The 17,453-nt window shown below is 37.7% G+C and overlaps 1 protein-coding gene across 1 annotated transcript in view; it reads left to right on the top strand.

Moving 5' to 3' along the window:
• NRCAM (neuronal cell adhesion molecule) overlaps positions 1-17,052 on the top strand; it is an 82,448-nt gene extending 65,396 nt beyond the window's left edge. Inside the window, exons 21-23 of the mRNA XM_019626048.1 lie at positions 4,940-5,071; positions 5,589-5,667; positions 15,783-17,052. Coding sequence (XP_019481593.1) covers positions 4,940-5,071; positions 5,589-5,667; positions 15,783-16,020 — 449 coding nt within the window. The 3' untranslated portion in view covers positions 16,021-17,052. The remainder of the gene's footprint in view (positions 1-4,939; positions 5,072-5,588; positions 5,668-15,782) is intronic.
• The last annotated feature ends 401 nt before the right edge of the window (positions 17,053-17,453 follow it).

The following is a 17,453-nucleotide window of genomic DNA, read 5'->3' on the forward strand; positions in this document are numbered from 1 at the left end:
AAGTAGCAGAATCAAACTGACTTAAAAGGAGTCTTTTTGCCAATACTACCAATACTTCCCAACAGAATTTTGTCAGAAACTGCAGAAAACTTACATTTATATTTCAATGGTTAATGTATTCCCAAGTCAGGCGCTCCAGTTACACCCTGGCCACTGCCACCAGGAGATGGGGCAGCTTTCACTCCCAACAGTTTAGGAAAACCCAGCGCCTCTCCTTCCAGTGGAAGCCAAGGAATGTCTGTAACAAAATGTCGAATGTAGTCCAACCTTCTGTTTAGGCTTTTATCATGCAAGTAAATATTTTTAGAAATAACTATTCCTTTAGGGAAACCAGCACTCAGGAAAGGTTGAATCTATATCTTTTCAAGTTGGATAAACTTGAAAGCATTTAAGTTTACCAAAAGATTCATCCTGTGAGTCCTAAAACCAATTCTTTCCATAATTCAATTAAACTATTTTAATGTATAACAGTTCTTTTTATAAACATCAATATAGAAACTCAATAATCTTATAAGACAAGGTGTAGATAAAGAAGCTTCCTTTGTATTAAAAAAGATTTAATACATGGGTATATATACAGTTAATATGCAATCTGGATAGCCAATCAATTGATTTATTTGACATGACCTAAAATGATAAACCTACGGTAAGCATCCTAGAGTTTATCTTTAGCTCATAATTTTCCTTTCTCGAAGAATTAAGTGACTTCTAGCCCCTTAAAATATTATAATTTGTTGTTTTTGCAAAATTTCCATAGGCAGAGAAGAATGGAGGAAAGAAATAAATGGTTCTCAGAGCTTCTTTGGATTAAAGGGTCTAAAGCCAGGAGCAGCATACCAAGTTCAAGTTGGTGCCGAGGAGGGCTCTGGTTTTGTGAGTTCAGAGGATGTGTTTGATACTGGCTCAGGGCAGGAATACAGCGCCACTTCTGGCTCCAGTCTGAGGTGAAGCCCCCACCAACCACTCTAGTGGGAGATGGGGACTAGTGGTCCTATGAAGTGAGCAGTGTTATTACCCACTTATACATCATGTCAATGACGGAATGATAGGTGGAGTACCTGCCTTCACCCAGCTAGAACATGGGAGAACTGGGGTTTGAGGCTTAGCCTTCTAACACTAGAGGAGAGGCTTTCATTACACCTCCATATGGGGTCACAGAAGCCTGCACCCCGAGGGGAACAGGTGGTCTCAGAAATGACTGCTCAGTCTTTCCAGCTATTATGGACCCCTAATGGCTCCAGTGCATTCCCAGCTTGAAGGTCTAGATAGAATTAGTTTCCACCCACAAAATCAAAATATGGCAAACCCTTTAGAAAAATCGTCTTCCGTATTGCTATAACTACAAGTCCAGCTGCAGCTGACAGGTGGTTCAAGGTGAGTACTCACAATGGGTGGCCCATTCTTGCGTGCCAGTGATGGAGAAACAGGACAAGGCCACAACCAATTATTCTCACCTTTTACCTTTAACCATTAAAAAGAACACATATTGATACTCCCTTGTTCTCCCAGTTTCATCGCTCTACCCTGTAGGGCTTCTGGGTTAACTCCAGTGTGAAAGAAAGCCTTCTATTGCTCTGGCTTCTCCTCTCCTCCACGCTAGGTTTTGAGATGTGAATGTTAGTACTGGGCATGGAGGCATGCCACTCGGGCCGATGTTGTAACTTTCTGCATTAATGAGCTGCTGCTGAGTTCTGCTAATTTCAGGAACCCAGGCTCAACTTTTCATCTACGCTTGACTCATGAATCTTCTTAACATGACACCATCTCTGCTTTTGATAGTCTGGATTTTTAAGAGCTACTTCTTCATTTTTTCCTAAGGCACAAACTGAAAAACAAATCAAACAAGACTCCTCTCCTTGCTTTCTCACCTCTTTCGCTCAACTACCTGGTGTCTTCTTCTCTCACATCACAAAGGATTTAAAGCAGATACGTTTTTCCTGAGCCCTGTCAGCTGCCTCCAAACTTTGGCCAAGGAAATTTTTTCCCCTTTCTATACATTTCTAACTATTTTAACAAAACAGGACATTTTTTTTATATAATGGCTTTTTTATCAATAGCCATTTATCCCACTGTCTCTTCCTTGTTTATTTTATTATTCTAAGTACTCAAGAGCATTTTCTTCAGATACCTACTACCCCAGAGCACAGATTATCCATGAGACAACAAGTAATGCAATAGCAGAAGACAGTTGTTAAAACTAACTCCAGGAAACAAAGCAAATTTCATTCTTCTGGCTTATTTTCTCTTTTCATATTTTTTATATTTGCCTATTTGTTAAATTGGAAGTCCTCTTTCCCTCTTCCACCCAATCCTACTAATACCCACCCATTGAAATTCAGATTCCACAGGAAAAGCCCCACAGGCTTCATTTTGTGTGTGTGTGTGTGTGTGTGTGTGTGTTACACACAATGGTGGCCTTGATTTGGGTTTGTGTATACATCTGTAGTTAAGATGATTTTATATAAAGTTTCCTGGGAAGACTTAAAGCTTTTATAGTCATTCTGGGCTTTAGAGCTTTCCTTATATGGGTGCGGAGTCAATAGAAGTTATTTTCACTTACATAATTTTTGTTTTATATCAACCTCTGGTGCACTTATGTGTGTGTTGTGTGTGTGAGTATGCACACACATTTACCTGTTAATATTCTGTCTGCCTAATTTTAAATAATGTGGTAGTGAAATAGTTTGATACCTTTTTCTTTAGACATAGAGATAAAAATTCAAAGTCAATATGGATGTTCCTTTGTCAACTGTCAAAGAAACATTACCACTTTTTGCATAGTTGCAAGCCGCCATTGGACAGTTCAGTTTTGACCATCACCATCTTTATAAGACAACATCTGTGCTAGTTTTTGAGTATCTTATTGCATTTTGCCCTTATCAGTTGTGTTTAATTAGAGAAAAAAATGTAAACGCAGTATTTATGGCAAGGCTGTAAACCATACTAAAGAACATGTAAAGCATACTAAAAAACAAAGACTCTTTCACGTCTATCAAATGCTCAGGAGACTTAACACCGGTTGGTTGTTATCGGTCATTTTAAAGAAAAAGTGCACAAAGACCACGTGAGAATTGATAGAAACACATTGCAAAAGAGTATGTAATGATGGGCTTTTAAAACATTTTCACCTGTCTCAGAATGGAAAGTCCCTATAATATTTTATTCTGTGTAAACACTTCTGTAGATCCGATGTCTGGACATGTTTTCAGGAGTGCATTATGGCTATAGCATAATGGCTACTACCATGTACCCTGGCGTCAGGCAGACTTGGGTCAGACCCCAGCTCCTGGGCAAGTTCTTTACCCTCTGTGGGCGTGGATTTATTTTTCATGCTTACCTCAAAGGGTGGTTGTGAAGATTAAATGAGATTTTGCTCCCAGCATGGTGTCTTGTAGGTAGTACGAGTTTCAGTGTGTAAGCTCTCATTATGACTGTCTGCACCTTCATCATCATCATCATCATGGTTATGGTGCGTGTATGGCCTTGGCGCACGGTGCTTCAGTTGTATCAAGTTACGATAAAACTCAGAACCCCTCTGACCAATGAAGCACAAGGGACTGTTGGGGAAAGGCTACTGGCATTTGGTTTGTATTCCAGATAATGTATTTTCCTTCTCATTTTATTTCTTAAACACACATCCACACGTTTTTGACATTTCTCTTCACATTTGGCTTTAAGCATTTCATTTTTCTCCCTACACTTTGTTTGGGGGAAAAGGCAATGAAGTGCTATTTTTGCACATATATCAGAACTTGGGATACAGGTAGCCATGCTTATTTCTGCACCCTGAGATCACATACACCTAACCCAACAATGTTAAATATATTCAGAAGAAATTCAGTCAAATTAAAAGCATGACATAGGCATGCTTGTCAATCAAAAGAAGAAAACCTTTTATCTTGATTATGGTCAAAAAAAGAAAATAAAGAGCTTTTTTAAAAAAGATTCATACCAATCTATTTAAACAAATTCTCATAGGTATGTCTGAATAGCCATTGATGCTGCACTTTGTCCCATTTGATTGACACTTTTGGATAATACTAGAAATGTTCATTATTCTGTTTTTCATAGGAGATTTGCACACTGACTGATTGGAAAAGGGGCCTCGCATTTATTGACTCAAACAGAATAGATGAAGACTTAAAGAATATGTATACATGTAAATGGGTATTTTCTCTTTAAACTGGTCCCTTATTCCAATAATGATGCCACTGATCAAAATATATTTCAAAGTCTTTTGAATGGATCCTAGGCAATATTGAATATTGATCTTTTGAGAGTAAATTGGATTTTTCAGAAATATGCAAAAGTTATTCAGAACCAACTCTTGTAAATGAGATGAATAACAAATGTAAGTAATATTTTGGGTGAAAATTGAGATATAAAAATAATAAGGCTGGTTATCTGATATGGACAGTTTTCATGTGTGGAAAGTTTTCTTGTTTAACAGATTTCCAAAACCTTTTGAAAAATGACAGCATCATTGCAATGATATTTTAGCCTCCAAAGTGGTTCCTTCAAAGGAAAAATACTCCATTAGATGTATACAATCTGTTCTGTTTAAAATTCAGTCATATTCTTATCATTGTGCTTAATGAACAGTTTATCTTATAAACAGTAAATTTGTTCATTGGTTTGGGACTATGTTTCTATGGAGACTATATAGTTAAAATAACTGAACACAATGTTCGGCAGGGTTTATTAGCACTTAATGATATTAGCATTCAGATTTCTCTATTTGAATTGTTTTAATGAATGAAAATTTTTCAAAGTTATGTATTTATATAACCCCTGATTAGTAACTGGCAGATTCCAATTTGGGGCCACGTGTAAAATATAGAACAGCTCATATACTATGGCAATTTTTATACAAGAGACAACAACAGTTCCCATCTCCCCCTGAACCCATTCCCACCAACACCACTGCTTTGTTTTTCAGCAATGGCGAGCCGACAGGTGGACATCGCAACTCAGGGCTGGTTCATTGGCCTCATGTGTGCTGTTGCCCTCCTTATCTTAATCTTGCTGATCGTTTGCTTCATCAGAAGGAACAAGGGTGGTAAATACCCAGGTAAGAAAGAAAGATTAAAATTGCCTTATAATGCTGCATAATTATCCATTGAAGTAAAAAGAAATCACAAGGTTAATCATGTAGATTGCAATAAGTATATCTTCCCAGAGCTTTAAATTGGGATTTTCTGTTCAGACAATTGTTGATCTTTTTTATATAATGGGTTCCTAAACATTATTCAGGATCAGAAACATTTGGGAGAGTAAATTAATCTGTTGTCTGAAGATGTTAGTGACTCCACTTCCTTAGGCTCCACGTAGGTCATAAATGCTGAAAGAGCCCTCCACAACCAACAGGCAGGGGGAAGGTACATGAGGCCTTCCGGAGGCAGTCATGCATGAACTGAGTCTTTGCATCATGCTATGTGACACTGCTTCCTCACATGGCTCATGTTCTACAACCCATAAGTGTATAGAAGTGTTTTCTGCCGCTGTGCATCTCAAAAAGGTGTGCTTTGAAAAACTTTGAATAAGGAGGTACAGGATCAACGATAACAATGTTGTTTTGAACTTTTTAGTTAAAGAAAAGGAAGATGCCCATGCTGATCCCGAAATCCAGCCCATGAAGGAAGACGACGGCACTTTTGGAGAATACAGGTAAACCTCTGCTTCTCCCCACCTCTCAGCTCCCTGCCCTGCACAGACGCAACACTCCATGTCCCAGGATAGTATCCTGCCAGGACATGCTCCGCCTGGTGGTTCAGATTTCCTCAAATATTGGTTTAGAAGCACTTCCATGTGTAAATGTTTACACATGCCTCACAGTTAAAATATCCTCACTTCTCCTAAAGAATAAATTTCCATTTTAGTCATAGGTTTGGAAACGGAGTGGCCTGCACTCTGCAAAATTATCCAGCGCTCCTTGTTGTATGGATCGACCCCACAAAGCTGGTGTATTACAATAAGAGTTAAAAAAACATGAAAGACCCTGCAGACCTGCATTGTAAAGGAAACTATACCTGTCATCTTCTAAACAATGCTTTTAAAAATCAGTGTTACTCTTTTCAGTCTTGGATTTAAGACTTGTTTTTCCAAAACAAATACCTATAACTCTGCCTGTTAATCATGAAATGATGACGAATTTGTTTTAGAGGCTGTTAATTATTAAGAAATATGACAGCCCTGGAGACAGGGTGTTAACTCACAGAAATTTGATAATACATTCTTGGCTTGGCTGCATCATTTAGGACAAATTTTAACGTAAACTAAGTGCTAAATAGTCAAAGGAAGGAAGAGAGGCAGGGAGGGAAGGAGGGAGGGAGGGAGGAAGGAAGGAAGGAAGGAAGGAAGGAAGGAAGGAAGGAAGGAAGGAAGGAATGGCTTTTAGGTGAAATAAAATATTTCATTACTGTGATTTCCAGATGACATTTGTAGACAAGATATTTGTGTTACTTTTTACCTGTCTCTAGAGCTCATTTTTGGCATTTCCACGTCAACATCACGAGGGGAGAAACAATGCCAAGGATAAGAAATATGAGGACTGATTGAGAAAAACTATATTTTTGACAATTGGTTTTGAACCAGTTTTCATGCAGATACAAATGTTTTGTTGCATTTGTATCTCAGCTCTTAAGCTTTTATATTCTGATCTCTTTGATTTCTAAGACTTCTCAGAATTTCTGTATCTCATGATATAGAGAAACGTCTAGCGAGGGTTGTCTTGATGTCAAATGTTGCCTCTGGGACTGAAAGTTTGTGAGCACTTCATGCAGCGCCCCATCCCCCACCCCCAGTCCACCCGAAGGTTTGCATAACAGTCAGAGCAGCCTGCCCATGGCCACAGCTGAGCGTAGCCAGGTCTTACACCAGATGAGTAGAAATCTTTCCTGACTTAACTCACTCTTCTGCATGTTTCTCCTGTCAAACAGGTGAGCTGAGCATTACTAGAGTTCTTGTGGCTAGAATTCTATACAGGATATGCATACCATTCCGTTATTTATTATGATGAAGTTAAACCTCTAATATAGCCTGAAAAAATTATGTGTTTGCATGAATTGAAAATACACCATTGCATGTCATACATTCTTCACATGGTGATGGATTTCTGGTCTGCCTTATTGTGCTTATGTGCATCTGGCAATGTACTGCTCATTGTGTGGCGCTCAAACATCAGTCTGCTGCTAGAGTGAAGTGAGCCATGATCTGATGTAATGGGACTTTCTCAGAGTAATTAGGCTGCCTACTCCATTAAAACTTGACTGAAATGGAGGGCAAATGAATGTGGACTAGCTTGGAATCAAGAGACTGTTAGTTTTATTGTCAACTAGGTCATTACCCTTGATTTCTTTAGATATCTCTTAATTTGTCTAGATCTCAATTTTTTTCATTCATAAAATGATACAGTTATTCAAGTATTAGATGATCGCTAAAAGTTTCTAGTTCTATGATTTTTCTGCTCCTCTATGAGCTATCTACCAACAACTTTTAATGTGATTTTGGGTTCCAGAGCTGTACATAGCAAGTTATTTGGTTACTGGCCTCATTATCACTGTGCTTACAAATGTCACATGTCTTTGTCTTGGTGTTAATTCATATATGATATGTTTGTGAAGCGTTTTCAAATGGCTGTCTTTAGCTTATGCCTTGAGTTTCTCAGAAGAGAAAGACTTTTCATTGGGCCTATTGAGTACAAGCCCATCGGTTCACGTGTGAAGACAAAAAAACTCGTCACACGCGTGACTACATTTATCTGGGAGTTGCCAAGGGAAATAAGGTTCTGACGGGTGTCTTAGACATGAAACGCAACTCAGTGATTTTTCTTTTACTGACACTCAAAGTTCATAAAGACAAGCTGACAAGTGAAATTACTTCCCCAAACACCCTGCCACCCACTGCTAAAGATGTGACTTCGTCCTGTGACTTTCTGACACTACCTCAGAATGTTTTCCCTTTGGTTTCTTTCCTACTTAAAAAAAAAACAAAAGACCTTTAGTTTCTTAGATGTCACAATTAATGAAAACGGTTCCAACTGTTTATTACAGAAATTTTTTTTAATAATATATTTAAGTGTCATTCTCCTCCCTAAATCACCAGGGTCCCCTCTCTGCTTTGCACCTTTTGGGAGTTTTGAGCTCTGTATTATTTAGTGAGTCTTATTATATTTCATTGTGAAAATAAATCAGTATGCTGATCACACACAAAATTAGGGCTATTATCTATGTAAACTAATTCTGTTTATGATTTGAGGATGAAACAGTTTCTACATGGTTGGCTGTGAGACAGAGAATTTTTCATAGTGCAAAGAGGGATGGAACTTCAGTGGCCAAATTTGATTTTGTTTTTTCATATGCTGTAACCTTGTGTCCTCACTACAGCACCCACCCCCAAGCAGTTCCCCTCTGGCGGAAGCCTGCAGCTTTCTTTGTTTGTTTCTTTAATTACACAGACAATAGGATCTGCATCCTTACTAGCATATAGAAAAATCAGAGAAACAGTGCAACCAGCCGTGTAAGTATTTTTTTTATTCTTTAGATCCATTCTACTAAAAAGCAGAACCTAGGACATAAACCATGTGGCCATGGTACTTGAACTCTAGTGTAAATGTAGGCTCTTGGCACGAGAATCATGTCATTCATGTGAACATGGTCCTGGTGCACGCTGCTAACCCATGCTCACAAGGCTTGAATGATAGGAAGATGTGTCACATTCATTACATACTTTAGATTTATTCCACTCACAAACACAAACCAGTGTGTGAGCAGCATAAATAACGACAGACTTTTAGAGAGGGTGTTTGGAAAGAATGTTTGGGTCATGAATGTCAATAAAACTGCAGCATGGTTTAGCCATGGTAGGGTGGTGACCACAGGAAAATTAGACCGAATGATCACAATTTATCCATTGTTGCTAAATTTTACTCAGTACAGGTGTCTTCTGTGTACAAAACCCTGAAGTGCTTTTGGAAAAAAAAAAATGAACTCCCTAAAATGCATTCTTAGGGTAAGAGAAAGGAAAGAATATATTACAATGCTTTGTCTGACATTCTAAAATTAAGAAGTAATGACAATTTTTTAATGTTAGAATTCTGAATGGTTTCTAATATGCTTAGTGTCTCTTCTATTGTTATTTTACAATGAATTCGTTCAACCAGTACTTACTGAATGCTTACTGTATGCCAGGCTGTGGAGATATTAAGACCAATAGGACGTTATCTCGCTGGCTTATAGTCTAGTGAGGGATGCCGGGAAATAAAAGAACCATCTGAGCATAGTGTGAAAAGTGCTATGAAAGGGACAAAACTATGGTGCCACGGAAGCAGGAGCACAAAGCCAAAGCCAAGTGGGTGGCAAAGGAGGACGTGGTACAGGGAGTCTTCCCAGAGGAAGTCGCGCAGGGACTGAATTTTGATATTGTGATGTAAACATTTCTTTCCACTGCACAACCGTCTTTATTCATGGATATAAGTATCGAAAGTATATTTTATGGCGCTATGTTACTATCTTACGATTATTTGATGACTTATTTTGAAATTTGTTTAACCTTTGACATTCTAGGCTCAGAATTAACATCTGACACCTCCTGTCCTTAAAAGTTCTCATAAAAATGTGGATGATTTTTTTAAGCTTTGAATACAATGTAGCTACATAAGTATGTGACTTCTAACTCATGCCCTATAACTTTTAAACTCCTTTCATTTGGGAAACTAACCTGACAAAGCAAATTCCCTTCACCCAGTCTCAGAAACAGTTTATTTTCTATTTCGTTATAAAATTCTCCTCTGAGCTGAATAAGGTAAGCACTAATACAGTGCTTCAACACCAGCTTGGCACCACTCACCACATCTAGAAAGTTCTGAGTGTGTGTGTTCCACAAGGTATTTCTTAGGAAAAAAACCCCTGAGGTGGGGGCCTGGAGTGGAGAAAGAGGTGTGATGGCAGATGGATGGGCACCTACGTTCACGGGGCACAGATCACGTGCCCGGCAGTGTGCTGGTGCCTCATACAATTTTATCTCATTTAACCAGATTCTCATTATTACATCATACCATGGCTGCAAAACTAGTCTTAGAAAGATCTTGCGCTGCCTTTGAACAGCTTTTCCGGGAAAGATTCTGTTTGTGGCTAGAGCATTGCTCTTCCTCCGTCTCTTCTTTCCAGCACAGCCTGTGTTGTTGTAGATCTTCTCTCATCCAGCGTGGCCGTTAAGCTGGATGGATGCTTCCAGGGAGCCCCTTCTGAACTCATGTCATTGTGGATGTAAAAGTCCAAGTGAATCTGCAAGAAAATATTAGGATTAAGAAAAGAATTTAAAGGACCAGCTGAGTGGCTCAGTTGGTTAAGAGCTCGCTCAAAGGTTTGAGCTCTGAGCAACAGCGGTTCAAGTCCGGCCCGAGCTGAGCTGCCGCTGAGCTGCCAACAGGTGGCAGGATGGCTCAGCTAAAAAAAAAAAAAAGTAAAAAAAAATAAAGAAAAAAAAAGAATTTAAGGTTCCTTGACACAAAATTAACATAAAAGTCCATCATATTTCTATGGACCAGAAAACAGTTGGAAATAGGATTTTTAAATGTTTCCAGTTATAATAGCATAAAAATATGATGTCAGAATAAAGCCAACAAAAAGATCTCCTAACTATTTCAGGGCTCTGTATTCCATTCCACTGATCATGCTGTCTGTATCTGCACCAAAAATACATTGTCCTAATACTGTTAAGCTATTTACCATGTTTGAGTCTTCCTGTCTATAGTTAGGTATCTTCCTTCATTTACTTAGCTCTTCTTTAACCCTCCATCAGGTGCAATGCAAAAGTTACGAGTTCGGGCGCAATGCATCTACCGGATGCATGTATGAGAGTTATTTATTTAAATTGAAAATGAATGAAAATAATGTGTAAGCATGCATATTATTTATTCAGAATGAAATTTTAATTTGCCACAAAGTAAAAACAATATATGTTTATTACATAAATTCAGTATAATCTTTGCCTATTACTGTGCAGTACACCTGCCAGATAAAGCAGTCCTATAAATGCTTTCATTTCGACATGGTCTGCACATTTTGCATCTCTCTCATGAGAGTATTGTGACAAATTTTTACAATATACTAATTTGTATGCTCAATGATGATGCCCAATATTTCCTTATTTATGAAACGGTTCCAACATTCGAGATTATTTTTGGCCTGTTTTGCAGATCCCATGACACCTGGTGAACACACTAAAATATTTTGTGATCTGTTTTTTACGTGCTGTGACAATTTAGTTGTTTTTCATTTGGTTGTTTTATCTTTCCCAATAAAATATTAATCTATTTCTTCATTACTACTTTCTTGATCACTTTCTGAAGGAGAACTTTCTTGCTCAGTGTCAGAATTTTGGTCTCGTTCTTCAACTTGATCTTCACCATCTGTGTCACTTTCATCTTCAAATTCAAGTTCAATTTTCATCCTTATCAGACTCCATCAACATCTGTAGCAATATCTCAGCATCTTTTGGGTCATCTGGATTATAAAATCTTTGAGGTTCAGCCATTTTAGAAGGTAAAACCTACAAAGAAAAAATATTACCCTAAACAGACGCAATGAATCTGTCAGATTAATTAGAAAATAAAATACCCAATTACTAAGTTTCAATAATAAAACTGTACTTACAATCTCTTTCTGAAATGTCTGAAAGGATAGTACTCTACAAAAAAAATCTGTTGAGAAAATATAAAAAATATCTCAAATAGGCACAATGAATCTGTAAGATTAAAAATGCCGCTATGAAATACGTCTTTACTGTACTAAGTCACAAACATGACTGGCGATAGTTTACTGTAGAGGGGGAAGCTACAGAAGCGTTGAGTCAGGATACTTAAGTTAACTGTTAGATATTTGAAAATTTGTGTGCAATGAACCTGTGAGGTCAGTTGCGCCCGACGGAGGGTTAATAATTCTGAATAAAAGTTTCATTTTCTTCAGAGATCTTACACATATTTTTGTTGGATTTCTTCTTATATACTTCATATTTTTAAGATACCATAAATGGAATCATTTTTTAAATTTCATATCCCAACTGTTTGCAAGTACATAAACAAAATTGAGTTTTATGCTAATACCGTGTTAAGCAACATTACTAAACTCTCATTTTATTCTAATGTTTGCCTGTAGATTCTCTTGGATTTTTTACACATATAATCATATCATTTATGAATAATGACAGTTTCCTTTCTTCATAACACATATGCCTTCTATTTCTTTTTCTTACCACATTGCTTTGTACTTCCATTGCAGTTTTAATGATAGCAGGCATCCCTACTGTTATCCATGATATCAAACAGAAAGCTTTCAACATTCATCAGCAAGGATGCCATTTACTGTAGGTTCCTTGTAGATATCCTTAGTCAGGTTAATGAAGATGCTTTCTATTCCTAGTGCATTAAAGTTTTTATTGTGATTGGGTGTTAAATTTTACCTTACACATTTTTCTAAATCTACTGAGACGATTATAAGGTATTGTTCTTTTTTTCTTCTAAAACAGTGAATTATACAAATTAGTGTTTTAATGCTAAAACAAACTTGCATTCCTGGAATAAAGCCAACCTGAACATGATATTATCTTTTTAGTAGATTGGGAACTTCCATTTGCTCATGACATCTTTGGGATTTTCTCATCTATATTCATGAATGAGATTAGGCCGTAAATTTACTGTCTCAAAGTGTTCTTGTTGATTTTAGATATCAGTGTTATACTAGACTCATAAAATGATTAAAGGAGTGGTTCCTCTGACATGTCAAACTGCAGCGTGTCCCAGATGGAACTCTTGATTTCCCACCCCAAACATGCCTCTCCACAGTGAGGGTGATACCATCCTTCCTGGTGCTCAAACCTGATATCTTGTTGTCATCTTTTTCTCTATTATCCCATATCTAATCCATCAGAAAATCCTGTTTGTGCTCCACCAAAATATGTCCATCACCTGACCACTTTGTACCACCCCCAGTTTTCCACTCTGGCCAAGTGACAGTCGTCTCCTACTGGTTTATTGCAATCATCCCCCTGACCCCCAAGAGCAGGGCTTGGCAAACTTTTTCTGTAAAGGGCCTGATAGTAAGTAAATATTTTATACATTGCAAGCCATGCAGTCCCTGCTGCAACTCTACAATTCTGTGATTGTACTGCAGAAGCAGATAATATGTAATAAGTGGGCATGGTCCAATTTTGCTGTCGTTTAAAATCGCTACCCTCTAGGGTAGGCTATTCTCAACACTGATGACAGTAATCCTTTTAAAGCATAAGATAAAGTCTCTCATCTATTGGAAACCCTTCAGTGGCTTCCCATCTCACTCAGAATTAAATACAGAATCCTTACAGTGCCCTGCTAGGCCCTCATCAAGCCTAGCCCTCTCACCTCTCTCTTATTTTAACTCATCCTCCATCACCCCGCCAGTGTGCTCGCTGGCTCTCGCTCGCTCTCTCTCTCTCTCTCTCTCTCTCTCTCTCTCTCTCTCTCATTCAGTTCCAACCACACAAGCCCTTCTCCATTTCTGGAACATGCCAGGTTTGCCCCACCTAAGGGCATATGCTTGTTATTCCTGCTGTAATCACTCTCCCTCCAGCTATCTGCCTGGCTAATTCAGCTCTTTTAAGTCTGATCAGATGTCACTTCTTAATGAGGCCTTCCCTGGACACCCTATTTAAATGTCAACCTTCCACCCCTTCCCTGACACCTTCCATCCTCTTTATTCAGCTCTGTGTTTTCCATCACACTAATTACCTTCTGATATACTGTATAACTAATTTTTTAATATGTTGATTGTTTATGTCTGTCTTTTCCCTACTAGAAGTAACTTAGTGAGGTCAGGGTTTCAGTCAATTTTGTTTGCTGCTATATATCCAATGACTTGAACATTATCTGTCTTAGAGTAGGCACTCAGTGAACATTTATTAGATACATGGATGGATGGATGGATGGATGGATGGATGGATGGATGATGGCTGGATCAAAGAAATGCCATAGACTAGAATTTCCTAGAGTGTATTCTTTAGAACACTAGTTCTACAAAGCAGAATAAGATGAATAGTTGGAATCCAGGTGACAATTCTGTTCATTATTGAACTCTTCCATGGAATTAAGTGTCTCACCAAGTCATGAGCAGTATTTCATAGGAAGTATTCAAGCAAAGCCTAGAAGCTAATGATTAAACCCCAAAGATGTTCAAGTTATTCTAGCAACAGGTTGAAGAATGGATGCTATGTCCCCTAAAGTGCCCCAAACACAGGCCACCCCAAGGTTCTGTGATACTTTCCCAGTTGTTTATTAGCAGTGGTAAGAATATCATTTATTCAATCTGTGACAAGAACTTGTGTCTTGTTGAAACGGGTAGTTTTCAATAGCACATGTCAGTGTCATATTAAACTAGTATTATCTTCCAGTCTTGAGATTTTCTTCTTGGAGAAAAATTGAAAACCCTAGTAGGAATTATTGGCAGAAGAGGCAGGATATTTGTGTATCTTGAAACATTTGTATGTTGGCTAGAAAAAAAAGTCACTCTCAGAAATAGATGGATCAATCAAGTCCTAGCACAAATTGGTAGGTGAGATATTGCAGCTAATGCAACCTTGTTTTTATTTTTTACTAATATTGTTTATGGTGTTTTTCTACTTTTCTGTACTTTTGTTCTTTGAAAGAAAAAAAATTGTCATTGCTTTTTTTTCTTTTTGTTTTTTTTAAACCAAATGTTACCAGTTAAGGAATAGGTCAATGTACATACCTAGTTACATAACCATGTGAGTGGATGTTCTAAAATGATGATTACTCTTCTACTTCCAGATGTTGTGTTAGGGGTTCAACAGAGAAATAGGCATAAACAAATTGGGTCTCATAAAGTGTTATTAAATTATACTCCTCAGATTCTCACCCAACATGGATGGGCTGCGTAGCACACTTGGGAGAGGCTAGGAGTGGGGCAAGGATGAGTGCAGGAAATGATTACTTTTACATTTTTGGAATCACACACACTGTTTATAATATATTGACATGCCATGAATAGTATTATATAAATGTAGTGCTTTGACGTTATATTGTATCTCTTTCCAAATTAATAAATCTTTACCCATTAACTAAAATTCTAAAAAAAAAAATACTGAATGCTATCAGTATAAGGATTTTGCTTTTCTTCTTAGGCTATTTTCATTTGTTTCTTCTGCATCCTTTTAATGGAATTTGTAGGTCTCTTGAAAGGTAAGGTTAAAGTTTACAAGTCTGGCCTGCACTCTATAACAAAATTATTTGAAGCGAGGGATTTTGCTGCTTCTTCTTGCTCAGAAAAAAAAAAAGTCCATGTTTCACACTTAACCAAAATCATTCTCCATTCATATCCAAGGAATCGGCGATATTACGCAGTTTAACGTACTAACTTCTCTACTTGCCATAAACTTTTACCTCCTTTTGAATTAAAAACAGTGAGGATTTTCAACTTTTTCAATTCTCCCTTTTTTAATGCTTGTGATTATTTCAGAATTGCTTCCAAATCAGGAGCCAGAATCTGTCATTGATATTGACATGCACAGTAAGAAACCTTCCACCTACTGGAGACTTCATGATTAAACCATTTCTGCGCTTGACTTTCATTCCAACCACATCCCAGCCATTGGAGTCAACCTGATGATTAGATTTGGCTAGAGAAGCTCAGGGCTCCATATGCTTTATCATAATTGTCATGCATGATCTTTAAGAATAAAACATTTTATTTACCTAAATGCCAGTCTTGATGAAAATTTCTTTTTTCTTCCAGTGATGCCGAAGACCACAAGCCTTTGAAAAAAGGCAGCCGAACACCTTCAGATAGGACTGTGAAAAAAGAAGATAGTGATGACAGCCTCGTTGACTATGGAGAGGGGGTGAATGGCCAGTTCAACGAGGACGGTTCCTTTATTGGACAGTACAGTGGTAAGAAGGAGAAAGAACCAGCCGAAGGCAACGAAAGCTCAGAGGCACCTTCTCCCGTCAACGCCATGAATTCCTTTGTCTAGTTTGTAAGCTCTCTGCCAATACCCCATTCCTCCAGGATGTTTCTCTTCAGCCCTTGTTGGTCAGCCTTCTCATACTGTGAACATAGAGGCAGACAGCGACTGTTCTGCTGTATGTTGATATTATGAGAACAGTTAGACCAAGAACACAGCTCAGTCAAATGATATGTGAATGTGAACCGCAGTGCAAAGTGCATACCTTTTCATTCAAAATAGGTATTCTTGATTTCCTCAGAACTTCTAAAAACAGTACAGCATCATCAACAGATGTTATTTCATCTTCAGGATACAGTTGCATGACAAATGCTACACACAGTTAAAGGACATACCTGTGTATGTTATTAAAACATGGTTTGATACTTTGTTTATCCTCGCCTCAGCTGAACCCCTAAATATGAATTCCGTTTCCATTGTCGAGAGTGTTACTATAGTATTCCCTAGAACTTCAATGTCTTTGTGGACATTGTCGTGGAATTGGTGACTCTATGTCTAGCTGTTAGTCTTTTGGGAGACAGTTAGGAACAGTATGTACAGTATATACTTGCTAAACGAGTTAATCGTGACAGTTGCATTTGCTGATGCTTACTGAGACTCTGTTACCTGCTCTTTGCTTCTCTTACTTCGTAGCCTTCTCACTATCCCAGGTATTCCAGCAAGACAGTGTTCCACTTTTCCCATCATCTCTATGTTCAGATGTTTTTAGGCATAAACAATGTGTATTGCAATGCACTTCGGCATTTGTGCCATCCTGAAAGAATCAAAAAACAAATCACTCCAATGAAATTTCAAAACTTCCTCCAGAAAGCACAGGGCAAGATACATGCAGTGCCTTCAGACCGGAAGCATTCCATAACATACTGCCTTCTGTATCGCTGGTACAGTCTACTCAGAGTGCTAGATTACTGTCATTGTCTAAATGTAACTTTTAAAAAGCAGAGGTAATGAAAACTGCAATGCTGGAAAAAAAGAAATGTGAAAATAAAACAAATAAGACAGCTTATTTTAAGGAGCATTGTCCCCATGTGTGTGTATATATATATATATATATATATATATATATATATATATATATATATATATATATATATATATATATATATATAAAGCTTTATCACCAACTGATGATTTTGAGGTTGTTTATGGTTTCTATTAAAACAAGTCCCATTCAGGAAGAAAGACATCAACTTGGTTGAAAAAATTTTTTAAAATAAGTTATTCCAACACTAAAAGCATACAACAGCTTGTCAACAGGAATATATTATTCTCTATGTCTTTACCTATGTGACAGCTTTTGAAACTCTCTGCAGCATTAAATAATCTGTATGCAAATTGCTATGGACACATTTCAGAATCTAAGAAATCTGGCAAGTGCTAGCTAACAAGGCCAAGAGTCAAACAGATTACATCTACAGTTCCAAAAAATTATATACATTCTA

The sequence above is a fragment of the Hipposideros armiger genome, unplaced genomic scaffold (assembly GCF_001890085.2).
Source record: "Hipposideros armiger isolate ML-2016 unplaced genomic scaffold, ASM189008v1 scaffold_655, whole genome shotgun sequence".
In the NCBI taxonomy this organism is placed as follows: domain Eukaryota; kingdom Metazoa; phylum Chordata; class Mammalia; order Chiroptera; family Hipposideridae; genus Hipposideros; species Hipposideros armiger.